The sequence below is a fragment of the Athene noctua genome, chromosome 1 (assembly GCF_965140245.1).
Source record: "Athene noctua chromosome 1, bAthNoc1.hap1.1, whole genome shotgun sequence".
Classification (NCBI taxonomy): Eukaryota; Metazoa; Chordata; class Aves; order Strigiformes; family Strigidae; genus Athene; species Athene noctua.
The window spans coordinates 102,502,971-102,530,376 of record NC_134037.1 but is presented as its reverse complement, the minus strand read 5'-3'; the positions used below and the strand labels follow the sequence as shown (position 1 = coordinate 102,530,376).

At 38.5% G+C, this 27,406-nt stretch overlaps 1 protein-coding gene across 3 annotated transcripts in view; it reads left to right on the top strand.

Annotated features, from left to right (window-relative positions):
• Positions 1-27,406, top strand: part of BICRAL (BICRA like chromatin remodeling complex associated protein) — a 43,311-nt gene that overhangs the window by 1,804 nt on the left and 14,101 nt on the right. Inside the window, exons 1-4 of one of the 3 annotated variants that reach the window (XM_074897127.1) lie at positions 7,696-8,445; positions 23,553-23,601; positions 26,388-26,436; positions 26,519-26,587. In XM_074897127.1, the coding sequence (XP_074753228.1) occupies positions 23,558-23,601; positions 26,388-26,436; positions 26,519-26,587 (162 nt within the window). In that variant the 5' untranslated portion in view covers positions 7,696-8,445; positions 23,553-23,557. Of the gene's footprint in view, positions 1-7,695; positions 8,446-8,719; positions 9,658-23,552; positions 23,602-26,387; positions 26,437-26,518; positions 26,588-27,406 lie in introns of those variants that run through there. The other 2 variants (XM_074897128.1, XM_074897129.1) reach the window with 2 other exon arrangements.

Here is a 27,406-nt window from a genome sequence, read left to right as displayed (position 1 = left end):
TGTGGTTAATGCATTACAGCTCTTAACTGTCACAACGCTAAAATGGTAATGTGTCCAGAATTCTGTTTCTGAAAAATGAGATTTTGGGTCTTAAAAAATAAAACCTCTTAGCTTGTAGAAAGGGAGAATGCTCAGTTGTGAAAAAGGATGGATAATTTGAAATATTCTCCCTTCATTTTTTTCCTACTAATGTGTTTAAATGGTGCATTTAGTAAGTATTAGGCATTTTTGCTAATAAATAGTGAAAACCACTCCTGCAGTAATTGCAGTAATGTTACACTAGGCAGAAAGATGGTGCAATCAATTCACTAACAAAATTTTAAAAATATTTCCTTATTTCTATTTTGTTCCATAAGAAAGATGCGTAAGTTTCATTTTACATAGCAGGCTTTTTCTGCCTTATGCTCCCACGACTGTAGGTGATTTAGATGGTAACAGTGATGTAAGTGCTTATCGCGTACATAAGAATACTAACAGAAGAAGGCTTTTGCCGTTTTTCAGTATGCACAAAATGTTACTGGAGTGTGGCTTTGGTATCGTTACACAGATGTGACTGGGTAGATGAACTGCAGTGGGTAACACAACTTTATATATGAAATGGTTACAAGAAAACACTAGTATACACAGCCCAAAATAAATGTTAAGTATTTTATGCTGCAGTATAACTATTACATTTGGGCACTTAGAAGGCTAGGTATTCTGAATTGTTTTTCCTAGAGGTGATTGGGGGTTTAAATTAATGAGGACCAAATACTCTTGTGAATAGGAGCTTCTGGGAGAAACTGGAATCTTTCCACCTTGTAAATGTGCACAAATGACTTTGGGGTTAGAAGCAAAATAACCCCAGATACAAGAAGGTGAAGTGTATGACCATAATGAAAAATTAAAAAGGGAGCAGTAAAATTCTTCAACTATCTCATCTTGATGTTTCAAAATTACTTTCCACACTTACAATTTGAGGTTTTGGTATAATTGATATTGGTGGTTTTTTTTTTTTTTTTTTTTTTTTTTTTTTTTTGTGGTAATACAGAGACTGACAATTTTCTTCCTGACTTTGCTGGCAGCAACTTTTATCTTTTAAGGCTGCTTAGTGAGCTCTATTATAAGCCATAGAGAACAGAAGATTTACAATTTCCCAAATGGTAACCACCTGAATAAAATGTAAGCCTTCTACTCCAGGCTTGGGCTCATTTTGGTGAGCTGCAACAAGCAGTTTAGCTGTTTGAGGATATTAGATAAAAGTAAGGTACGTAGTTCTGTCTGTGTTATAATTCTTTTCTACTTCCCCCCCGGATGTGCTTTAGTTCCTCTCTGGTTTGAAAGTAGGTAGTAGTCATTTCCGTAAGACCTTTTGCTGTTGCTTGGACTGTACAGTGTCATTTGTTTTATGAGAAGTTGCCGGTTGCACTTGCTTACTTGGTTCTAGTGCTGTGAAACTCCCAAAACATGAGCTGCATTATGCATGCTTACAGGTTTAAATCTGTATCCCATGGTTATCGCTCTTGAGCGCTATCTACCTGAAACATTTTGTACTGATTTAGACTAGTTCATCTCATAGCTTTTTGAAGTGAGATGTATTGCATAGTTCAGGTGAAGGTTCAAGATCCTGTCTCATTCCATCATCATTTTAAGAAGAGTGGGGAATAAAAGCAAGATCCACAGAGGCAACTGGATGGCTGGGCTCAAAATAATGGATTCTTAAACCCGAGGTTCCTGAGCTTGCTAAAGTCAGGAACCTCATAGCTGTGGTGCAATCTCAAGATGTAGATTTTCACACACGCAAGCAAAGGAAGGAAGTAAATAGAGTTATTCCTTATCATCAGAATGTATTCCCAATGCTGACATTTTTTATTCCAAAGGGTGTTGAAGTATGTACATTGCACCATCACACACACAAAAAGATGCTATTTTGTCATTCAGCTGTGTTTTTAAGAAAAGCAGCAACCCCTGTCTTGCATAGAGCTCTTATCTGATAGATGTGATCTCTGCCTGTTTGATTTTCTCCAGAAGAGATTAGCAGATGAACATAATTACTTCTGGCTACAAAGTAGGTACTTCAGTGGCTTGCACAACCATTGTATTGTACTGCTGGTTTTAGTAAAGGCTTTTTGAACTCCTCTGGCACTGTGATCAGGCATTAAAGATGTAAGCTATATTATGATTCATTTAAGTTACTGTAGACTGTACATTTTTCATGGTGGAATGGGGAGTCGGTAAAAGTGACTGTCAAGTTACTGTATCTCTGTGTTCTTTTGGAAAAAAAAAATCCTTTAAAATTATGTTTGGCATACTGGTTGTTTTTAAAAAACTTTTGTTTGGACTAAAATGTTGTGCTTTATATATTTGACCATATGGAAAGGCAAGACAATGTAAAATATGTGTGTTTTTAAATCAGTAATTAGAGAGAGCTAAAACTATAAAACTTACTTGGTGCATATTAATTACTGTGAGTAATGCAAAAGCTTTGAAATGGGAATGCTTAAGATACTAATTATATTCTGACCAGTCAACATGCACTTGTTTTGAAACAAGTCTGAGCTGGTTCCTTCTGAGAACCTGATATTCCCAATGCCAAAGGTGGAGAAACAAATTCATTTCCATGAAAATGAGTTATCCTGCAAAACCAGGGACAGACTTCAAAGCATAACATTTTATGACAAGAGGCCCTTTAAGAGTAACAAAGCAAAGCCCAAATATGCTAAACGCAAAAGTTCAAGAACAGAAGAGCACTTGGGTTAGGTCCAGGCCTAGCTGCTAACTGGTGTTTAGAATCCTAACTTGCTAATTGACATTAGTTAAATTCCAAAGACTAAGTATGTAAGCTACAGGTGCTGTCTTACAGATTCTCCCTTTGAGGTAATTATTAGTTCTGGAATACCTAAGAGATTTTTTTCAGTGCTTTACTTTAGACTTCAGATGTTTTTACTTTTTTTTTTTTTTTTTTTTTTAAGGCATTGTATTCTGTGTTTGGTTATTGGTTCAGTGAACCACCTAGGTTCAATAGTATGTCAGAGTTTTCCATTTTGGAATTGTGATTCTTAATGGCAAACATATTCCATTTATTTTTCTGAATAATGTAAATTAAATTAACTTGAAGTCATTGTATCCAAGTTTACTGATTTTTCTGTTAGTTCTCTTCTAGTATATTCATTAGTTAACAAAACTAAACTTGCATTCTTTTTGCCTTTTATCCATCTTATGAAACAATCCATCAGTTATCATTTTGAAGGAGGACTGCCTCTTCCTATTATTAGCATTTGTTCTTCAGTCTAAATCTGAGAGAGTAAATTCCATTCATATTGATACACTTTCTAGTGATAATATTAAGAATTATCTTACAGCAATCTTTATTCACATCCAGATCTTATCCAGCTGGTTTCTGATAGGGTCCCCAAAATACCTGAGTAAAACCATTCTTTCTCAGAGGTTGTGACTTCGGTGTTTTATTCATGATGTTCTTTCTGTTCCTCCATTTTGTCTTGTCCTTATACAAGCATAGCTTAGCATGTTTGTGCTTCTTTCTTGAACGTGAATGCTTTTGGTATAACTTACTACTCCACTGTGTTTCTGTTATCGCTCTAGCACCTTGTTTCATGTTTTAGGCTTCCATTTTTTGTTGAGGTTTCTTCTATTAATAGTTGATTTTTTTTCTTTTTAAAATCATCCATAGCACCTCAGTTGTATTAAGAATGGCTCTTTTGTTATATTCATTGCCTGACTGCTGTTTTTAAACCTTGTGTCCATCTACTCATTAACATACTCTTATGTATTTCTGTATCTTTGCTTACCTGATTTTTTTTTTCCCCATTCATCTATGCTAACCAAATTAACTATTAATATTATGGAAGCTTCTCCCAATTTATGCCATCATTTTTAGCTTAAATTTCTTCTATAAATTTTGGTGGTGTTAGTCATTGAAGATTATTTCTCCAGATGCTGTAGTAAAGTTCTGTCTCCGGAGGTTTTTTTTCTTTTCCCGATACGTTTCAATGGCTGAGTATTTTAAGATTACTCTAAATTGGAAGTGAGAGCTATTAATCTTTCAAACTTAATTCTCCTTTTTAAGGTACTCTAAGCTGAAGAATATGAGACTCTATTTAAATAACCTAGAGCATGATATAGTTATTCTTGCTCTGTTCCAATAATACTTTTGCACTGTCATTTGTTTCAATGGGAGGTCCAGTCACCGCATTTTCTCTGGTTTTACTTGCCTTCTGGATGTCATATCCACATCTCAGAGAAGCACAGTTCCTTGGATTCATCACAGAACAGCCCTGTTAGCTTTCACACTATTTCCAGTTGTAGAAACCTGTCTGTCTTTTGGTATTGGTGCAAATTTCTTGTTCTGAGGTTCGCTTTTCGTTACCTCCTCTTACTACCTATGTCCTAACTAATCACCTCTTAACATATGTTTTGGTTAGATAGTCCTGTGTTTGGGTATGATGATTGATACTGGAATCATACAGCTTTATAAGTTACATCATGCAGTTATGACCCTGTTTTTTGTAAGCAAGGCCTGGTATCAAGCTGAAATTGTAATATTTAGGAAATTTTTACTGGTGGGTCATCAAAGTATTGGTGGCAACTATACAAAATTTGGTGGTTGATACAGCTGTCATGAATTTTTCATGTGGCATGTTGCATTTGTATTCCAAATTAAAGCCCTTGTCTCCCTTCATGTCACTGTATTTGAGTGCCCTACTTTCCAAGCATTGTCACCTCTACCTTTCTACTGCTTGTACCTTTTCATGATGACCTATTTGTTTCTGTGCCTTCAAGCTTAGAGTTACTTATTTTTATCTAAATTAGTAATTAATAAAGCAGTATGTAGCTGGATAAATGATGTGTCTGACCATGAGCTGACAAACCAGAAACATGTTAAGGGATGGAGAGAGATGGAAGCATGGGAGGAAGAAGTGCCATCAGTACAGGTGAGGCACTTGGTCTGAGGAAGCAAGGCTGCAGTGGAGTAAATGGCATTCCTTTCCATCCAGTACACCTCAGAGGATGCAGTGAGTTGAGGTACAGAACAACTATTCACGCAAGGATCTTGGGATGACTGTGGAATTCATTCCTTTAATGAAAATAGCTTAGGCCTTAAATTCTTATGAATCTGCTGCTGCTTTTGGGGTACTAATTTATGATTGCACAAGAACTGGAATGCTTGTGATGCAGACCTGGAAAAATGGGCTGGATAACAATAAAGTGGCTTGATCTAAGAGAAACTTGTAGACAGAATGAATAAGGAGGGTGTTTGGTACCCCCTTATTTTCTTCCTCTCAATATCTAAGCCTTGTTTTCACTTCTGCACAATCTGTCATTTCAGGGCTAAGTATCTCGGCTCACTCCAAATGTCATTTGGTGTCTTCGCACACCTATGAGAGTGGTAGTTGTTAAATAGCATGGTCACAGTTTGACAGCTGATGTCAAAATATAGCCAAGTAGTATGTTGTGTGATGGGTGCACATGACGTTCCCAGTAGCTGTACTTAAGAATTATTATGCCAATGTCTGTCTTCTAAAGATTTCTCCTATTCCTTTTTGACACTGATCTTGCCTTCTCATGCTTCTTTCCCCTTACTCCTTCTGAATCTGCTACAGGCAAATGAATGAGAAAATGAATGAATGTGATTGAGGAAGCTAAGGAGAGAGAGCAACAGAATGTGCATTGTACGTAATTTGGAGGACTCTGGTTGGGGATGACAGCTTTGGGCAGGTGACCTTGGGGTAGAAGAATTTTGACATATTAGGGTCTTTTGTGTTAATGCAGTAAGGCAGTGAGAAGAGAGGGACAACCTCCTGGGGCAATAACACTCAGTTCAGAAACACCATGTGATCCTCATAAAAAGCATGAGTACCTCACGGCAAAAGCAGTATTTCTTTACAAGTGCGGTCTGGAAAATTCTGTAGTACACCAGAAAGTGATAACACTACAGCTGAAGGCTGCATTCAAAGTTATTAGTATTGAAGGTAACATTAAATACATACTTCAGTCTGACCTATAAAGTCACAGCCAACCCTTGATTTTTTTTTTTTTTTTAGTAACTGTTTCTACCTGAGCCAGTTTTGTTTCTGAACAGATATAGCAAATATAGAAATAAATGCAAATTTACTTCTGCAGAGGGTACAATGTGTTCTGGTTTGGTTTTGTCCACTCAGTGGCAATATGTGAAGGTTTTCATTCTTAAACTGACTTGTGTAGATCTGGATAAATCTTGGTGCTTCATTGTATAGATGTTAGCTCTCCTTCCCTTTTTGTACTGTCTCTGCTTAGCAAGGTTATTGCCAACACTACTTTGAAACATGCTTCAGGAAAAGTAAGTGTATATTATGGTACAATCGTGGACAATTTGCGCAGGCTTCCTCATGCTTCTTATGATGAAGGAATTGGTTCAAAATCATTTGTCCTCCTCCTGTTCCTTCTTTGTATTGCCTATTTCGGTATTTGTGGTTTCTGTAGGACTAGAATAATAATAATATATCAGGTGTTCTGCCTCGTAACCTCTGAGGCGAAGTTCCTTCCTCTTAACCCAGTCAGAGGAACGCTTGTGGGGTCCCTTCAGCTCACAAGTTCTTATGTGAGCAATGTTCTCTGAAGCCAGTGGTGCTGAGCAGGCTTTAATTCAGAGCAGAGTTTGGCCCCTTGAAGCATGTGCTGAAGTTAAGGACCTTGAAGTTTGGCCTTTTCGATTTTTCAAATGCTAGGGTCAGGAGCATAGGCCGTAAGAACAATTAGGATGCTGAGCTCTTTGACATGTGGCATTTATGTCCATACTGTATTTATGAAAAGTGAAGTTAATATATTGGCTGATGGACTAGGCAGCATCATGCTTGTGTCTGGATGGCACAGAGGATCTGTTCGATTCATGTTAAGGCCTGTTTGCTATCGCCCCACCTTTCCATTTAAGGAGCGATTTGAAACTTCACCTAAGTTTTCTACTGTGGTCATGCATGTAAACAAGAATCGCAGGTGAGTCTTGGCTTTGGCAAAGGTTTGGCATCAGGCTTAACCTTTGTTTCTATATTACAATATGAATTGGTTGATCACTTAATATAACCAGATGCTTGTTGAAAATGATGCTGAGGTGCTGACTTTTTTTTTTTTAAACATAAAAAATCTGGCCAGCTTCTTCAAGAAGCTCCACTTAAGTACGCTGCCCATAACCATTTTCTTGTAATTGTACTTTAAAAACTAAAAACTGTAAGTGGTTTCGAGCTGTAAAGCTAATAAAGAAGAATGTGCTACTAAGTAAAGACTTCAAGTCTTTGTCTCTAAGGAGTTTTAACAAAGTTACTTTTTCTTAGGAAAAAAATAAAAAGGTTGCTGTGTGCAAGTCCCTGGGAATTAACATTACTAGCAGAAAAAGGGTCTTAAAGAAATTTCTTGTTTTAAAATCAATACCCCAAATATCTCTACATGCTAAGAATTGAACTATTTTCAATCAAAATGGTTTGGTTTTAAATAAACTAGGCTTCTGTGAATCATCTGAATAAAGAATTTTCAATTATATTTTTAATGAACAAAGTGACTATTTTAAGTTGAATTTGCTTTGTATAACCAGAAAGCTTTGAACAAAATTAATATATTTTTTAGCTGAAATAAATTGTAGAATTGTATCAATGAACTCCCAGTGCTATAAGCTTTGACTTCAAATTAGTTTTTAGGTTACCCCAAACTTTTTTTAAGCAGCTGAAATTCACATAATTTGTTTCCACCAAGGGTGGTAAGAACGTATCTAAAAATATTCAAAATATTGCAACTTGTTATCAGGATCAAATCTTATCTTTTTCAAGGTGACCCTGCATTTATTTTTTCCACCCCACGCGTGTAGTGGTTTACAACTCTAATATGGAGGAAGTCAAGCAAGTTGTTAAAATTAATGTTCTTTTTAGTGGGGAAAAACCTGTGTGGTTTTATACTTTTCTCTCACCCAAAACACCCCCCAACTTTTAACCAAAAGTAAACATCTGAGGCACGTATAGATTGCCAGATATACGGCTTTCTCACAAAAAAAAAGAAGGAAAAAAAAAAAAAGGCAGCTAAACTTTTTAAAGGGACTGACTGTAAAAAACGCGAAGCGAGGATCGCGTTGGAGCTGGGGACTCATCATGTCAGGGCGGCGGTGCGTGTGCCCGGGCGCCGGTCTGCGGCATTGTCTCCCGGCGGAGCTGCGCGGCCGGGCCCCGCCGGCGCGGCGCGGTGCTGTGCTGCGCGGTGCGGTGCAGCGCGGAGCTCTGCTCTGCTCGCCTCTCCTCTCGTCTCCTCTCCTCTCCCCGTCTCTCCTCTCGTCGTCTCTCCTCTCTCGCTCTCTTTCTCTTTCCCCCTCTCTCGCTCTCTCCCCCCTCCCTCCTCGCTCTCTCGCTCTCCCTCTCTCTCTCTTACACTGCCAGCCCCTGATGTGATGGCGAAGAAACCCCGTTGACAAGGCACTGCTTTTTCATGACGGTGAGTTTCCCTTTGAGTGTATTATAATTTTGTGATAAAAATTTCAAGGAAAAAAAAAACACACAACCTCCTTCCTCCCTTCCTTCGGGGAGGGAAAAGAGAGGGGGGAAATCTATCTCCAGACAGACAGAAAAGAAAGAGGAGCAAATTAACAACCAGGAGTTGCCAAAACCAGGATATTAGGTTTCAGCCCAGAGAGCTATTGGCTCTGGGGCTATGTATATAAATATATATCTAGAGAGAGAGCGAGCGAGAGGGGAGACGAGGAGGAAGAAGAGGGATATTTTGTGGGTGGCTGTTGTTTGGGCAGATGTGGATTCACATGGAAATGAACTATATATTTATTTTTTCCGCGAGGGTGGTGGTGGTGGCTCCTGAGGGCACTTAAAAAAAAAAAAGTTGTTTCTTAAAATAAAAGCGGGGGGGTGGGGGGGGGGTTGAAGGGAGAGATAAGGTTTCAGGTCCAGGCTGATAGCTGCAGAGAGGGGAGAGGTTTGGGGTGGGTTTCTTTTTCTTGCTGATGCCATGCAAATTCAGGAGAGGAGGGAAGAAAAATCTCTTTTAATGACTCATTGATTGAGCCGGTTTAAAATTAGTTGTTGTTGTTGTCTTTTTTTTTTTTTTTTTTTATTTTCCGCCCCCTTGATGGCCATCAAGAGAGGGATGGAAAGAGGAGAGGAGGGAGAGAGAGAGAGTGTGTGTGTATGTGTGAGTGTGAGAGAGAGAGTGAGAGGGAGAGAGGGGGATAGAGAGAGTGTGTGAGGGAGAAAGAAAAATAATCTTTTCAAATCTCCTCCCTCTTTTTTTTTCCCCCTCGTTTCTTTGCTTTTCTCTAAAGCTCTGTGGTCTGTGAAACACTCTTTCTTCCTCCTCGTCGGGAAAATGGAGACACTTCGTCTCTCTCCTGGCTGTGGAGCTGGGAAGGATTTTTCTTTTCTTTTTTCCTTTTTCACTCCTGGCTTGATTTTTTCCTTTCCCCCGTCCACTCGCCACCACCCTAATCTTGTCATTTCTTTGAGCTTATGTCTCAGATTTGTGCCTTCTGGGGATTTATTTTTCACTCGTTTCCTCGTTTTCGGTGTCGCCACTAGATTTGATTTGATTTGTTCGGTTCTTTATTTGCAATTTCCTCTGAATTGCTCCGTGCCTCCTGCTTTTAACCAAGGAATGGAAACGGTGCTGCTTTTTGTGTGTGCGCGAAATGCTCGGTCGGTAGGTTTGGGCTAATGCGCTTTTTTCTCCTTTTCGGGACCGAATTTTCAGCTGTGGGTTGGTTGGTTTTTTTTTTTTTTTTTTTTTTTGTGTGTGTTGTGTTGTGTTTTTTTTTTTTTTTTCCCTTCCGTTTGGAGAGAGAATATTTAACTGTAACGCCTTTTTAAAAAATATAACAATAAACCGTCTCTTTCTGGAGTAACCCGTTTGGCTTTGCTGTAGAGTGGATGTGAATCTGATCCTTTGTGCTGCTGGGAGTATTTTCCGTAAAAGAAACAATGCTTACTAATAGTTTTACTTGTGGCTTAAACCAGTAGTTGGTTGTGGAGGATTTTCAGAAATCCTCACAGTTCACATTTAGGGGCGGGGAGGGGGGGACGGACGGACTTCAGTACTTGTTATAATTTGGTTTTGCTCTTAATTCCAAAATTCACTTAAGAGATTATGGTAGAAAGCAGGTATGGTAATGTTAAAAAACGGACAAAATTAAACGGCGTACAGAGGGCACGTTTGTATTCACTTAGAACTGTTCCTAAATTATCACTGGGGGAAGGAAAGAGATGTGGAGGCCTTTGCTGTTCCCCGATTCTGGGCTCCCCGCTCCTCTCCTCCTCGGGGCTCGGCAGTACAGAACGAAGCGGCTTTGAAGGAGAGGAGGGGAGAGCGTCTCCGGCGGAGGCTGCGGCCGGGCCCGGGCTCGGCGGCCAGCGCTTGCCGTGCCGCTCTCGGTGCGAGTGGGAGTGGGAGAGCGCGGGGAAGATGGCGCTGTCTGGCTTCCTGCCAGCGTTTGTTGCGCAGTTTCACTCTGACTCTCCTCCCCCACGGGCGCCATTTTAAGGCCCTTTCTGCCGTCGCCGCGCCGTGTGGGGCGTTGCCGTCGTGCCCCGCTCGGGCCGTTTCTCTTTTCTGTCTCGGAGGCGTTACTCTCTCGGGCTTTGAGATCCTCTCCCCGAAATCCCAGAAGCTGCTTGTTTTCTCCCTCCTTCCCTTCTTTTTCTTTCTTTGAGAAATTGCCGTAAGGGGTTTCATCTGTGTGTGCTTTGAGGAGACGTGAAGGATTCTTGGCTCTGTGTGTGCAGGAGAGCAAAAAGGGTGGATTGTTCTGGGCACGGGTCTTTTTGGGAAGGGCCCCGTCAGGGTTGCGACCCTGAATTGCTGCTTTCTCAGGCTTTCCCCATCCCCTGAGTCGTCTGGATCACGGTCCTGTGAGGTACTAAGCTGCCTTGGTTTGGAGGGGCCTGTGCTCGCAGCTTAAAGCCTGTAAACATCACTTGAGAGCTTGTTTTCATATCTCTAAGATAGGTGGGTTTTGACATGAGATGCATTCCCAGTGTAGGAAGAAAAAAGATTGGAAAGGACATCCTCTTCTGTTCTGAATCATCTGAATGATGACCAAAAAAATACACTATGTCATTAAAACAGAAATCCACCTTTAAAACATGCTCTAGTGTAGCACATAAAGTAATCTTCAATGAAGAGTCTGCAGTACCTTTAAAAGTGCTTGCAAAAATACAAGGGCAAGTACCTTTTTGGTGGGTGGGTAGATAACTCATTTTGTTGCGGTTACTCACTTGGTAATTGTTTTGTTTTTGGTTTTTTTTTTTTTTTTTTTTGGGGGGGGGTTACGCTGACATATTCAAGTTTTTATCATTCTGTTTCACAGGAAGCAGTGCTTTTTCCAAATTATTAAAGTTAGGCAGCGCCACTTTAATATGCTTTTAAAGTTTTATTTTGGTGCTGTTTTTTAGGGAGAGTGTTGAAATTGGTCTCCTACTTTTGATCAAAACTTTTTGTGTGTGTTTCCATTTCTGTGTAACCTGACCAGTGCTCATGAGACTTGAGTTTAATACCAACAACATTTGCATGCAGGAACAGCAAGTAATGCTGCCAGCCCAGCTCGTGCTGTGCCCGCTAAGGAGTGTGGAACGCTTGCTTAGTTCTTTATGTTTTTTGACAGATTAGAGGAGGGCTTGGCTTCCCCATGCCTCTTGCTCGTTCCTGAAAGAAGTGGGAGATCTTTTAAAATTTGTGATTAATTTTAAAGCTGTTTAATTTCTTTGCCTGTTGGTGTTGAAAGGTTTTGAATGACATCTCTGTGAAATACACATATGTCTGGATATAAAATTTTTTTCCTAAAGACTTTTGTGGGCATGACCTTGTTAACATTTTAGCTTTTTAAACAATACACCTGCTAAAACTTTAATTGTTTAAAAATCTATTGAGTGTGGAGTACAGGATTTGTTTACATATTTCAGAAATCTTATTAAATGAAATTCACTCTTTCTGGAAGCGATTGTTTTGCTTTTTTGTTAACAGTAGTCTTGGGGTCAAGATAGTGAATTTTTTTAGTAATAGTGTATTTTTATACAATAAAATTTCTCTGATATGCACTAATGTCTGCCAGATTGTGTGTGGATTTTTTTCATTAATTTGTGAAAATAATGAAGAAATGACAAAAATATGATAAAAATGACCAGTTTATGTTCTCTCAGGACATAATGCTTGCCAAATGATTATCTGACTTGCTTGCATTAAAGCAAAATGTTTTCTCATCTGGAGTTGAGATCTTTGGTGGTTAGTATTTAAATATATCAGATTTGTTCTTTTGATGTATTTCTTTGGCTGTGTCTGAGCTTAAGTTTTTTCTTTGTTGTTGTTGCAAGTAGTACTTTGCATTTCCTATAGCTTGTTGTCACTGAGCTCACCATGTGGATAAATGAGCCCAATTGTGCTTTCATTGGTGCAACTTGGGTTATTCACTAGTATGATACTCATGTATTTTGTGTTGTTTTGTTGATACTTCGGCCTCTTGCCTTGTATATTATACCTGTATGTGAGTTGATAATACTCTAAGTATATGTGTGGCCTTAAGTGAGGTCAGTTGTGCCCTTGACAGAGGTGGTTCTACTGTAGCTAAATACTACATCACCTTATAGATGTGCAGTTTTCCTGCTGCTCCATGTGTCCTTTTTCAGTAAAGTTTATATATTTAGTATGATTATACTGAGATAAAAACCCAAAGTCCTGCTGGTATAAGCTGCATTTCCAGTTTCCTCCAAGGAGCCTTTCTGTATCTATGAAGTTTTGCAACAGAGGTAAGTCTGTAGCGTAGTTGAAGAGGTCTGCAGTCATGGATGTGTTGGTGTGCTGCTTGGGCATTCGCTGTACTCTAGTAGTATTTTCAGAGTTTTGCTGGTATACTTCCACATCAGTTCCAGAAAAGTTCTGTCTGCATAACTCCAGTTATGTTTTATAATGTGGCTCTGATGGTCAGTGATCATGCCTTTTCACGCTGCATTAGGCTTGTGATAAGTCTAATGGCTGGTGCTTTTTAGCGTAGATTTAGCAGTGAGAGCGTGGAAGTGTGTCATCCCTAAGTAATAGATACAGTCCAGGCATAAGAGCCTCTTTGATAAAGTAGTTTGTTCTGTTCAGAGAGTTGGCATAATTTCTTGTAGTAGTTCTGCTGGAATAAGCTGCATCTGTGCTTGAAAGGTTTTTAATGGTGACATACCCAGTCCAGCACAGACAGGGGGATTTTCTACAAAAACAAGCATGTTTTGCGTGCTTACAGTAGAGGAAAAGCAGCAAGATTAATAAACTGTTCTTACAGTTTATTACAGTTGTGATCTGCAACTGTTATAGTTTGAAAGTTGGAATGAGCAGTATCAGTAAAGCCCTTGCGCCAACATAAAATGCATAAATACCAACCTGAACTGATCTTTTTCAAGATCATCACATAGTTAAGTGAACATGTGTATCTTTATTTTCAAATGTTCATTTGTCCCTGCTTTCATTGTTGAAAAAATGACTGTGTATTATTTTTGCTTTATTTGAGAATTTTTGAGGTTTTAGACAAAAATTAACATGATTAGCTAGCACAAATAGACTTTTTTTTTTCTTTATTTTCTTGCACTAGTTTTAAAATGTTCTAGAACTACTATCTTTTTTTTTTTTCCTTTATTTTCTTGCACTAGTTTTAAAATGTTCTAGAACTACTTCTGATGTTACTTTAAGTAAGGGAAAGCTTACTAAAAGGAAAAGAAAGGTAGCAAATCACTCTCAAAACTTGATACAATAGCCTTTCTTTCATAGCAGGTATTAAGAAAGGGTGGTGAAGAGAGGGGTGTCCAGGGAGAAAGTTTTAACTTCATTGCAAGAGACTGATTATTTTTGTAAGGGCTGATCTTATGCCTTGTCTCAAGTGGAACTTGTAGTAGTTTTACTGTGAACTTGATCTGAGTGTGAAATTTAAAGATCTGGTGTTGAAGCTTGAATTTACTGAGATGTGTCAACTACAGAAAACACTCGGCCCCACTGAAGTAGGTGGCAAAATCTCCACTGGCTTCAGCAGTGCATTGGTTTCAACAAGGACAAGATTGGCAGTGTGGAGGATTTTCAGTTTGGTTTTGGGGGTGTTGATATGGACTGCACTGCTGAATTAATGTGCTGGTTTTGGCTGGTGTACAGTTTGTTTTCTTCACAGTAGCTAGTATGGGGCTATGTTGTGGATTTGTGCTGGAAACAGTGCTGGTCATTCAGGGATGTTTTAGTTATTGCTGAGCCGTGCTGACACAGAGTGAAGCCCTTGTCTGCTTCTCACAGCACCTCCACCAGAGAGTAGACTGGGGGAGCACAAGAATCTGGGAGGGGACAGAGCTGGGGCAGCTGACCCCAACTGACCAAAGGGACATCCCACACAGTATGGCATCATGCTCAGCATATAGAGCTGGGGGAAGCGGAAGGGAGGGGGGGGATGTTTAGAGTTAACGTTGTTCCATCTTCCCAAGTAATGGTTAATGCATGATGGAGCCCTGCTGTCCTGGAGATGGTCAAACACCTGCCTGACCATGGGAGGCGGTGAATGAAGTCCTTGTCTTCCTCTGCTGCGTGAGCAGCTTTTACTTCACTTATTAAACTGTCTTTAGTTTAATTAAAAGCCCAGGAATTTTCTTACTTTTACCCTTTCGATTCTCCCCCATCCCACTGGGGGAGTGAGTGAGTGGCTGTGTGAGGCTCAGATGCCAACTGGGGTTAAAACATGACAATTAGTTACACATCTGTCAATTAATTGTATTGAAATCTCAGTTAATTTCCCAAACATAATAAATGAAAGGAGTATAAATCTCCATTCAGCTTTAATTGTTGGCATTTGTTAGCTGATACTAGCTTGTATGAATCATCCCTGTGACAAGGTAACCTTTTTTTCGTGTTTGGAGTGGCAATGAAAAGGTATTAATTAGACGTTCATTTATAAATTAATTGAGAAATGATCAGTTCATAAGGAAGTTACATTCTGGGACTGCACAAGTGTTTTTTTTCAGAATTTTTGAAATTATATGCACAGAATGAGACATGATACTAGGTATTCTCTAGTAGAAACAAGGTAAAAACATCTAAAGAACTGACTCAACATTTGTTGAATACATTTGTTGCACAAATAATGTATGTTAATAGCCTGCGTTACTGTGTACAGTAGTTTCTAGAAATACTTAGTAGCATCTAACTTCCTTTGGGCAGGTGAACATTTCTTTCCTAATGAAATGTTGAGATTACACATTCTTCTTTTCCTCTTACGGGATGAAACCTAAGGGTATAAAAGGACCTTTCAGAATGTTTTATGAATATTGAGATTCCTGAAGAATTGTGTATGCGGTGGAGCAGCTTAGAAGACAGAGCCCAAAATAGGCTGTAGCATAGTGATGAGGATAGTCACTGCTGGGGAAGTGGGCTGAGCTGAGTGTTCAACCTGGTGAATCCCATGGGGCAGGAAAGTATCCTGACCTCCAGGCTGTTAGTTACTCTGGATTTCCTCTATGTGATTTAAAAAAAAAAAAAAAAAATCTGTTTCCAGATGAAAGTCTTGTCAAGATTTTGGCCTTGCCAAGAGCAGCTCTGGAAGAAGTAGGAAAAAATTGTATTGAATATGTTAGAAATTTGATGCCAAACGTGTGGCCGAGGGAGAACAGATTTTAGACAGCTTCACTGGGGGTTCATACATGTACTTGGTGTGCTTGACTGTAGCTGGATTAGCCTTTAATGTCATACATACTGTTAACAGTTGAATTGCACGTTTCAATTTTTTTATTAATATATCAAAATATCACTGTTCTTTGAAAGCTTGATAAGTTGCTCCATTTGCCAAACTCAAGAATTTTTTTTTATCGTATACTAAAGAGAAATAAAATTTAAGAGTTGGATAAAAAACCTATTGTAGGTTGTCTGTGCTTTAATGTGTGTTTTTTTATTTGCCCTTCTGTATGTGAAGCTGGTACTTCACAGTTGTGTGAAGACTCTGCCCGCCCTCTTAGGTGTTCATCTACTGCCAGATCTTAGAAACCAGAAGGATGCATAATGCCACACCTAGCAATTCATGAGAGATAACACTTTTGTGTTTCTTTTCTTGTTGCTATTTGATTCCTGAATAGTTCTTATTTTTTTGAATAGTTTTTCATCTTTCTTCTGAGTATTTAAAATTACAGATTTCTTCTTGTACTCTGTTGCATACAGATGTCTTTGAAATACTGATGATTAAATTCAGTTCCACAGCTGATTTCAAACACTGTGAGTTCATCTTAAAAGTACAACTCAGATATCTTGGAATGAAAACACATTTGCGTGTATATAGAAAAGTTCACGATTGCACTGTGTTACTAGGTTAGAATTCTAAATTTCTTTGTTAGCTCTTTTTTTAGAGCACAGTTTCTGGTAGATTTTTGCAACAGAATAGTAGTTGTTTTTTGTTGATTACTCTGGAAGAGAAAGTATTCATAAGGAATAATTACATATTGTAGAATGTAAGCAGAGAATGGTTTACAACTGAGGAGTTAAATCTTCGTGTTGTACATTTTTAAAATTAATTTTCCTTCCTTACTGCTGTTGTCTTGAAATGGCAACTTTCTGATAATTTTGCCTGAGTAAAATTGAGAGTGAGATTTTAATTTGCAGTCAGGTTTTTCAATATTTACCTCTTTTTCCATTAAATACCGTGTCATTATTCCGCTGTACATAATTTTTTGCAGTAATGAGGGGAGGAGGTGGAAATACCTCTTAATACTATTTTTTTTTGTATTGTCTGTGTAAAAATCAGTTTCTTGAAAATAAAGGGCTTGATGTGGTGAGCAGCTCTTAGGTTGGTCATAAAACACATACTTGGTTAGTTGTAAGAATCTGAAATTGTCTGCTTTGCAAGATACTAGATTGTTCAAAAGTAGCACGACTTGAAATTTAAGAATAAAATACATGGTAATAGGGGTTTGAGTTTATATTCCTTTCTTACACTCTTGTGTTGCAGAGAATGCAAATGAGGTCTGGTTCCCGTGTAGTTTGAGTTTCCTTCAGTGAAGCCAAGGCTGCCTGTTAGGAACTGGAGAGAGAACTGACAGTGTAAGGCAGGCAGTGGTTACAGCACCTTAGCAACCTGGAGTGCATACTTCTTAAATGATGTGCAGTACCTAATATGCAGTAAAATGCTTAAATGCCTTCTCTCCCCCCCCCCTGCCCCCCGGTTCAGAAGCACACTGAGTGAAGTATTAGCACTGTGAAAATGAATGGGAGTCATAGTGTGGAAATTTGTGAGGGAAGGACTTTGACTCTGGGCATTTTGCCTCTGCAGTCAGTGTGGAATCACTTAACGCTCCTGTGATCCTTTGATGTAATTTAAAAAGGGATGGATGCTTGTATATATGCTGGTTAATAGAGCTATCTTACATCTGTATTCAAAAAAGATATGAGGGATAAAAATGTCATAAATTTGCTGTAGCATGCTCATATCATGCTCTACAATGACTATTAGAGTAACTTTGATTTCTTCTATTTTTGTTGTTCTGATGATTATTGTTATAGTGACAATTTATTTATTCAGATATTCCATAGTGAAGTTACTGTTAATGTTGGGATTGTAGATTAAAATTGTGGAGAATGGTGTAGAGTAACAGAACAGTACAGAAGATTTGATGGCTCAGATCCATTATAAAGCATGAAGGAGGTGTCGTCAGAGTTCCTGCTGACTGGATGTGTACAAAGTCTTAGCGATCTTGTGAGGATTAGTGGGCATATCTCGTCACTCAAACAGTAGTTGCTTCAGGTGCTACACCTGTTACTGCATGCAAGTTTGATTGTTCCCCACTATAAAGCTGTAACTATAGCAGTCATTTATTTTTTGAAAGCATTGATTTCCAAAGGGCAGTGTTCACTCTCAGAAGTCGTGGGTCAGCGTGCTGCCAGTCAGGAACTGATCCTGTGTAGTTGCGTAGAAGCTAAGAGTCTGTAGATTTCTTCAACAGTTTTGCAGTTAAATTTATTTACTTGTGGCTTACCAAGCTTTGATGTTGATTGTATCATGCTTTTGGGATTTACTGCTCTAAATGTTGTTTTTCTAAACTAGACACTCTCTTAGGCTTTTCACAAACTGTGAAAATAATATTTTACAAATATTTTACTTATTTGTATCTGAAGTTATGTATTAAGGTTGTATGAAATTATAAATGACTTTGAGAAAGGAAAACGAATCTTTTGTGACAAGCTTGAATATAATTTGAGTGAATTTAAAAACCAATATTTACAATGGTTTTGAATATTCCTGGTTTTTAATTTGTAAAAAAAATGTACAGTGTATGAAGCCTATATGAATAGTTGGACTGTTTCAGGACAAATCCAGTTTTAATAACTCTGCAGGTTGTAGACCCTGCATGTGTTGCATGATACTGTGGCTTGTGTAGCACAGTGATTAAAAATTTAGGCTGCTAAGGACCCTGGGAGGTTGTCCAGCCCCCTCCCCCTGCTGTAGGCAGAACTAGTTTCAAGGTTAGGACAGGTTGGTCAGGGCCATTGAAGTGTGTTTGTGAACTTCGTTTGTCCTAGTATCTGGTTGGGATTTTCCGTGTTGCATGTTTTGGCTGTTGCCTCCTGTCTTGTGGAGGCACATTGGTGAGAAGAGACTCTGCTTGTCTTAGTAACCCTTTTAGCTAGTGGCAAACTGCAGGTAGCAACTGGGTTAGCCTTCTGTTGGCTAAGATGAAGAAATGTAGTTCCCTCAGAGTTTCTTAGTGTCATGTGCCTGCCAGATTTTCAAGTTTTTCTGTGTTTCTTTTAAAGGGGTGTGTATGGCAAAACTGGATGCTGTGTTTCAGATGGGAGCTCACAAGTGCTGAGTAGAGGGGAGTAATTGCTTCTGTCGGCCTACTGCCTGCACTGCAGCTAATGTCGGAGTGGTGGCCGTATTAACGGTACATGTGCAGCTACAGTCCAACAATTGCTTTAAGCTGGCTGAAGCACTGCTGCCTTCCCCCATGCTTAACTACCCAGCTCCCTCATTCCTATTCCCTCTCGTGCTGGCACTATCACTTTTATGGCCCTGTGGCAAGCCAGAACCAAATCAAGAAGCTAATCCAAGTGGAAACAGATCAATGTATTATGTCAGATCAATTTTCTGTTCCAGGCAACTGTTCAAAGCCTTGAGCTGAATCAGGGAAAGTAGATGAGAGGAGAGCAGGACTGCTCTCTTCCTCTTCTATTGGTCTTTGCTCTGTAGTAGGTGGGAGTGTTGAAAGGGAGGCAGAGGCTTTAAGGCCAAGTAATAACAGTCCCCCAGAGGATTGGCTTGCATAGCTGGGACTTCCTTGTCAGTTTTATTACTTTCACCTTTTCTTATATTCTGTTTGGAAGTGTGTGGTAAAGAGCACTATGGTTATTTCCCAGAAGGGGTAGGCAGTGCTGCTTCCACAAGTATGTGTGACCCAAGTTGAAGTATATACTAGATTCACCAGTGCAGTAGCAGGGAAGTGAAATAAAACAGTAGAGGCTTTGCTAGTAATAAATTACAGGGAATATCTGTGCTGGGTTGTGACTAATTAGTAAGGATTGCCCTTTGTAAATTAGTTGGATGCACCACCATGGCTGAGTTTGGCCTACTTATGATAAACAGATTTTTAAAATTAAAAAAAAAAAAAAAAAAGACACTGTAGAACAGTATTGATGATAACTAGGTATTTATTAGGCTACATTGTAACAGCTGTCTGTGTGAATCTTCCCAACCTGTATTTTGCCCAAAATATCTCCAGCCATCCCCAGTGGCCCAGACAGGCCTCACCTGGAGCCCTACCCACAGCCCTTGCCCATGGGATGAACCCCCTGTCAACTGATCCAGATGCAGAAGTGAGTCAATCTTAGAGTCTAGGCCAGTGGTCTCCAGATGTTTTTGATTGCACACCTGTGTTGGTAAAAGTTTTTTACAAATTATATGCATGCACTACTGAGGTTCTGATATTTTCTTCCTGTACCCCAATGGATGATCTTGCACACGCTCCACTTTGGAGACCACTGATCTAGGCTATGTAACTCTAATACTCTAATTGCACTAATTGTGTCAAGTTTTATTTTCAAACTGTCCTGGCTTAGTATGGTTAATACGCATTTCATACACCAGTCATTGATTTGGCCCACTATATGTTAACAGTGATGAGGACAGAATTTGTGTAACTTGTGTGTAGAAAAACCCGAAAATATAGTTGTCAAGAAAAGCAGCAAACTTTTCTACCATTTGTGATGTAGAAAATTCATTAGGAGAACTTCACAGGATAGGCTTGCCTTTATTAACACACTTTTAAATGATCATTTGTGTCAAGGTCATGTGTTGCTAAAGTTGCCCTCTTTTCAAAATAGACTGAAGGAGTAGCTGCTTTTGGGTGTGCAAGGACTTGGTCTGATTGTGCATCTCCTCTGCTGCTTTCCTGAAGTTAACAGGACGCTAATCCTCTTTGAAAATCTGCGTCAGTTGAAAAGGTTTAAACCTGCAGTTATGTGATGGTGTAGATCTTGGGTATATGTGACGAAATAGGGGGAGAATTTAGTTTAAATAGGTAGGTTTGTGGCTTGGTTGTGATCTTGGTGTTCTTTTACAGGCCACGTACCCCTATATGTGCTGTTTAAATTGCGTGTCAGTCCTGTGATATTTTGCAGAAGCACTGCCGTGCAGCATCATGTAGCGTTCCCTAGCCATCAGTTGTGGCAATATTAAGATAGTAGCGATCTGTTTGTGCTTCATTTGCAGTTTTCAAGGTATGGGAGCATGTAGCCCCTTAGACTGCTAGTGATGATCAGAACAACTTTTGTATGTAGCAAGAGCCGTGTATGATAAATGTGTTCAGTGGCTTTATGACGGTGCATTGATCAGCTGCATAAAAACTTGGTTTTATACACATTAGCTCTTTGGTAAACCAGCATTTAAAAAAAAGGTGACATAATATTTCTTTTTCATGTGTGTACAGAATTCTGCTAGTGATGACAAGAATGTTGTTAAAGCTTGTTAGGAAGATGCATTTCTGGTGGGAACTGGTTATGATTCTTGGTGTTTATCAAAAATGTAGCTGTTTTGGGTTTTATTGTCTATCATAAGCTGGTAGGAGTTTAGAGTGTATTGGGTAGATGTTTCTTGTATCATGTTTGTGAAATGAGGAAAGCCAACAGATTTATTTTTTCTAATAAAACCCAACTCAGGTTCAGCCAAAGGACTGAATAGTGGACAATATATATTACCATTAAGATTTTCTGTCATTTGTGTTTTCATGAAAAAAAAAAAGTTCCTTCTGATCGTTACATGCAGATTTTCAAAAATTTAGTGAACTTAGCAAATCTGTCTAAACTGAGTTAGTAGTTTTAATACCCACAGGACTACTGTTTGAGCGGTCAACGTTTCAGTAACATTGGACCCTTATTGTAGTGTAACCACAGAGAATATTTGGCTTGGTAAAGCAAAGACATTTTATTTAAATAACAATGTCAGTATTGCCATAGACATATAGGATGGAATTTCCAAAAGTAGGCATGCAGTGTGAAAATGAAGATCATGTTGACTTTTGATAGAGCTGATTTTCACTTCTGGATAGCTAGCAATCCTTGAAACTTTGTTCTTGAGAGATGTATATGCTGTTTAGCTGTTAGAGGAAATAACAGTTTTCTGTAAATAGTACTAACAGTGCAGTTAGAGCAGAATGCTAATCACTTAATGGTAATAGCTTATTAATTTGTTCTTACTAATGCCCATTTACAGTTAAATTTTGTGACATAAAATGTCATGTTATTTGCTTAACCTTAAATAGCAGGATCAGTGCTCATGTTGGTGGCTGTGTGCAAAAGTGAGCAAATGTAACACTGAATCATGGGAGGAATTATTTTTCTTAAGACACATAATCACTTCATGAATGCTGATTTTGTTGACACTTGAGGTAGTTCTGTGTAGCTGTGCTTTGTTTTCCTGCTCTCCCAGAGAGGTGATACTGAGGGATCCTTATGGTGTGATGTATGTCCTGGTTCTGCTTCTCCATCACTATAAGCTAAAGCACAGGAGATGGAAGAAAAAAGTCTGAATGAGGTTATGCAGTATAGAAGACAGGGTACCCTCTGCTAGTCTGAAGTATAAACCAGATTCAGAATCAGTGGAGTATAAAAAAATTTTAGGAAAGAGGTTACAGAATCACAGGACAGCTGAGGTGAGAATGGAGGTCTAGAGATCACCTCATCCCGTGTCCTTCTCACAGAGGCTCAGCCCGAGCAGGCTGCTCAGGGCTCTGCCCAGCTGGGTTCTGGGTATCTCCAAGGATGGAGACTCTATAACCTTGCTGGAAAACCTGTGCCAGTATTTGAGTACCTTCAGAATTTTTAAAAAAGTTGTGGTTTTTTTTTTTCTTATGTTTAAATAGATTTGTTTGTTTGTTTCAATTTGTGCCCTTTGCCTCTTGTTCATTCACTGGATACTGCTGAGAAGAGTTTGGCTTGATATTCTTTACCCGCCCCCCCCCCCCCCCCCGCAGGTATTTATACACACCGGTGAGATTTCCCCCACAGCCTTTTGTTCCCCAGGCGGAACAGTCCTGGTGCTCTTGGCCTCTTGTATAGCAGATGCTCTGGGCCTTTCATTGTCTTAATCTTTATGGAGATCTGCATGAGGGAGAGCCTGAAGAACAATTCAAGTGGATCTGGCCAGGGAGAGTAGGTTTCTGTTTGGCAAGAAGTAAGAGAGAGAAAGCAAAATGAATTAAAGTCAAAACTATATTAATAAATTTGAGTGGTGTGATAGCAGACTTGTTAAGGAAAGTTGAGAAAAAAACAAGCGTGGAGTGCACAGTGATCATTTGATGTGATTAGAAGATAACTGTGGAGATGAGATTGGATAACTCAGTGGAAGTCGGGGTAGCAAGAGGTTTAGGAAATGCTAGCGTCAGTTGACAATTGAACTGGTGGATTAGATGGGATCTTTGCAGAATAAGGAAGGATAAAGTGATCCTGAGAGTTACTGACAAGGAAAAGGGAAAAGTCTCAGATGACATTCTGAGAGTTACAGTCAACAGGAGAGCCACCAGGATGTGCAAACAGAAGCTTTGATGAAATGGCGATTGGAGGAAAGAGTGATGGAACATATCTGGTACAGGCAGCACCCGACCCTGTAGCCAGTGTGCAAGAGAGTTGTTGGTCATGATACTGGGAGGCTAAATGTGCTCTGCACCCAGTGAATGGATGCTTACATTCCTATAGAAGCATTTTACATGGAGTCTTGAGATGGCATTCAGTGTTGGTTTTTTTTACTACTACTTTTAAGTCATAGAAGTTCTGTTTAATCAGTTATCTTTGTCCAATTTAAAATTCTAAAAAAACCCCAACCGTAAATGGTATAACATTGCATGGAATTTTGTGTGTCATTACACATGACTGATTTTGGAGAAATTAGTGGACCTCTGTAGAAGGTGCAGGTTTATTTAAGAACTTTGTCAGTGGTAGCCATCTGTCAACTTCATAATCACTGATAAAAAGTATTGAGATACTCTGAATTGGGTTTATTGTTGAAAGCAATCTTTCGTCTGATATGTATCAAATATCCATCCTCTCCTTTTTTGTTCTAGTTGTCATGGATGATGACGATGATGAATCCTGTCTCCTTGATCTTATTGGGTAAGTTTTCCTTAAGCAATTCTTTCAGAAAGGTTGGGAAAAATAATTTGACAAAATCACCTTCTAGAAGGTGATTCTGTGTCAAGACTTAGATGACTTGCGAATGGAATGAGTAGCTATACTTCGCTTCCTCCATGTGGAGATTGTGTATGGCAGAGCCTTCAATCCCCGTGTATACTAGCTGACAACTGTCCACTGATGGCATTCTCCTCAAGAGAAGCTGAGGAGTAAGTGTGCATGGAGGCTGGATTCTCTTCTCAACTAATGGTAACATTAAGTCTGTGTTGAAACGTGTTGCTAGAGATGTTGTTACAAACTTAATTGCAATGAACTATTCTTTTGGAATAAAAAATAAAAATCTTAATTTTTTGAGTAGTGGACCTAGATACTTTGTTAACACTATGCTTGTATTTTTAAAGGAAAAAGAATTGTTTTCTTAATGATAAATACTTACTTTCTGCTAATAACATGCATTTGCATAAAAATGTTAGAAAACCAGAACATAATACTGTTAAGTATTCACAATAAACAAGAATTTATCAGTATTTTACTCAAAAATACTTGATTTTAATAAAATAGGGGATTTTAAATGGTCCTGAGTTGATTTTGTTTTGTTCTATTTTTTCCATTATTTTCATAAGAGATTTATTTGGAGGTTTATTATTCCATATGGGAATTTCAAAAAAAAATTAGGATAGCTGAAGCATGAGCAAGGTTTTTGTGGATTATGTATGTGACAAGTTACCTTCCCTTGACTAACGTTAATGTCAGTATTCAAGAACAGATAATATACCATAATGCATTTTAAACGTAAGGAAATTGAACATGTCATATGTGATACTTTGTTCAAACCCTGCCAGAAATTAGTATGACATCTGTCTCATAGATCATTTCCACTTCATATAAGAATTTTTTACTGTCTTAAATGTAGTAAACAAGTAGGCCTTTTACCTTTCTCATACACTCAAAGCTTCCAGCAAAAACAGAGAGCTTTAACTTCAGAAAAAACAAAGTATCACCACAGTGGTTGCTGTAATTTGGGGGTTACTGTACCAAAACCACTGCCAGTAATGGCTTCCAGTTCTATTCCGTGAAGTATACTGTGCAAGATTACTGATGGTGGCCTCATGAAAACACATCCTGCTTGGAACATCATGATGACAATTAACCGCACGGGACAGTTAAGTGCTCTGTCATGAGCATGAATCCAGAGGATCCTGGTACAAGTTCACAGGTGGTCCAGAAAATGAAGTGCTCTCTATACACATGAGTGTTTGTGTGAAAAATTAGTGTTCTTCCTGCTGCTGGCAGCAATTACTGTCTTAAGTATCTAGAAGAATGGAAAACAGTATTTTTTTCAATCGGATCTTTGATTTTGGTAAGTGCTGTCTAAACTGTCTTCTTTACTAAAGACAATATTTGAGGTGATGAAGTGTTCTTCATTTTTAATTGCATTTTTCATAACTTAAAGCCAGTGAGTGTAATTAGTATTAAACAGCCTGATTATTGATAAAACTTGTAATCATAATAGAGCCCTGTATGAGACTGAGTTCTGTTCTCCTTTATACTTGAAATTTAGTGTAATCTCCTATGAAAATGACACTTTCCTTTGAAAAGATATGTAACCACTTCTATGTTGTAAGCATAATTGTACCATAAAGTCCCTGCCAAGTACTGTCTAACATGTCTTTTTGTAAACATGTGAATGCAGTTTGGTTTTTAAATGAAAAAAAGGAGGAGTAGAGGTGTATTTGTGGTTTTGGAAGAGTAGTTGTAAACCTGAAAGATCTTTAACTTCTTTCTTCTTTATCTTCTAGGATGATGAAGAGAGAAGGAGCGATATTTTGAATTAATATTTTTTTACAATCTCCTGCTTCTCAAAAATGTTTTATTATTACTTGTTAATCAGTAAAGAAGTTTTAAAATAAAAACATTCCATGTCATTTTACTCTCCATGCTAATGGACATGTTGGGAAATGCTGTATAATTGTTGTATTAAAATAATCCCAGGAAACGTGTTTTAATGTTTTACTTCGTCTTGATGTGCAGTTACATTAATGTATTTGTGATTTGTTTGAATTTCCAATACTCATTGTCAGACCAGATTTTTAATCTGAGTTTTATCCAGTGATAGTGCTAAGTTAATGAAATACATTGAAGTTGTATTTCATAATATTTAATCAGCTATTTCTGTGGTTGATGTCACTTGGAAAAGGTGCTGCTTTTTTCTCCAAGTCAAGGAACTATTACTGTGGCAAGCATAAATTTTTGTCAACTTATGTTAAGGGTAGCAGAAACCATGGTAAAGATTCATGTTCATAAATACCCTACTGACTTAGACACGAGCTAAACAAACATTATAGTTCATCTCTGTAGAAGAGATGGTATCTGGTTTAGTTCTGATGTCGTTTGGTGATAGCATTTTCCTTAGGTTTTGTGCTATGTGCTGCCCATAAAATACTGTGTTTTAAGAGAATGAGTATTACCCTCATAAAGGGAAGTAAAGTAGAATGCAACTAAATTTTTGTGATGAACGTGGTTTATTTCTTGAAATGCCTTGGTACAATGACAGCAAATACTGTCAACAGCTGAAAATTGGGCTGATAAAGAAACACAGATCCTTACATGGTATAAACTTTTGGCTTTGCATTGGAGTCAATGAAAGAAATGTGTTTTTACTATAAACCAGATTTATATGCATGCAATATATGGCTTGGTTAAGTTAGCTTCATTAGCAGCAAGAGCTTCCTAAAAGTGGTAACTTTTTTTTTTTTTCCCCCCTTAAGGGACCCACAGGCGCTGAATTATTTTCTACATGGACCTAGTAGTAAATCTGTAAGTAGCATTCCTGTGTATTAGACATACATAAGCTTCATTTAGTGTATTATTTCTAAACATTGTTTTTGTCTTTTACCAGAGCAATGAAGACTTGACTAATGCAGAATATTCTGTAGCCAACTCAAATTCGATTTTTGCCAACTCCAATGTAAGTGGTCAGGAGATAAATTTTTTTTGTGTTGAGATTGCATGCTTCTGTTACAGCATTACTTGGCTTTTATAAAACTGAAGTAGATGTGGGTTTTGACCTTTTTTGTATGAAAATTCTGAATGCTAACATAGAACCCTCTCATGCTGTTAATATTTTAAGTATTTAATTGGGTTTCAATGGGGAATTAATAAAAAGATATTGCAGTGTTGAAGTGTGTTTTGTAAATTTGTTAAACAGCTTGGTGAACAGTGTAAATGTTCTCCAGTGTAACTGTCTCCAGTAAACTAGACTTGCAATTTTAGTGACTGTAGATATAGTAGTGCTCAAATGTAGACCTTAAAAGCTAATCGTTCATACATTTCCTGTGTATGTTAGGATGATTTTGTTTCTCATTTCTAAGTGGAATATGGGCTACCAATTTTTTAAAATTAATGAATGGGGATCTTTTGTTCTTCAGGCTGAGTAGCTAAATTGGGATGTTTCCTTCCTGTAACTTCACTGTTAGGGAAGTCAATTTAAATTCATTAGGTGTTGCAAGTAGTCTTCAGTATTCTTTTTTTGCCAGGAGTATGTTGCAGCCCTGGGCCAAGTTTTACTGAGTAAGGTTGTGGAATCCCCATCCTTGGAGATAAAGCCAAGGCTGATCTGCTCTAGTGCTGGTAGTAGTCCTGCTTTGAGTAGGAGATTGGACTAGATGACTTCCAGAGATCCCTTGTGACCCACATTCTTTGATTTCATTGGTGTGTTTTGTAAAAAAGCCCTGCATTTTTCATCCCACAATTCAGTTATTTGAATACATAGAGTAGGGTTTCCTTG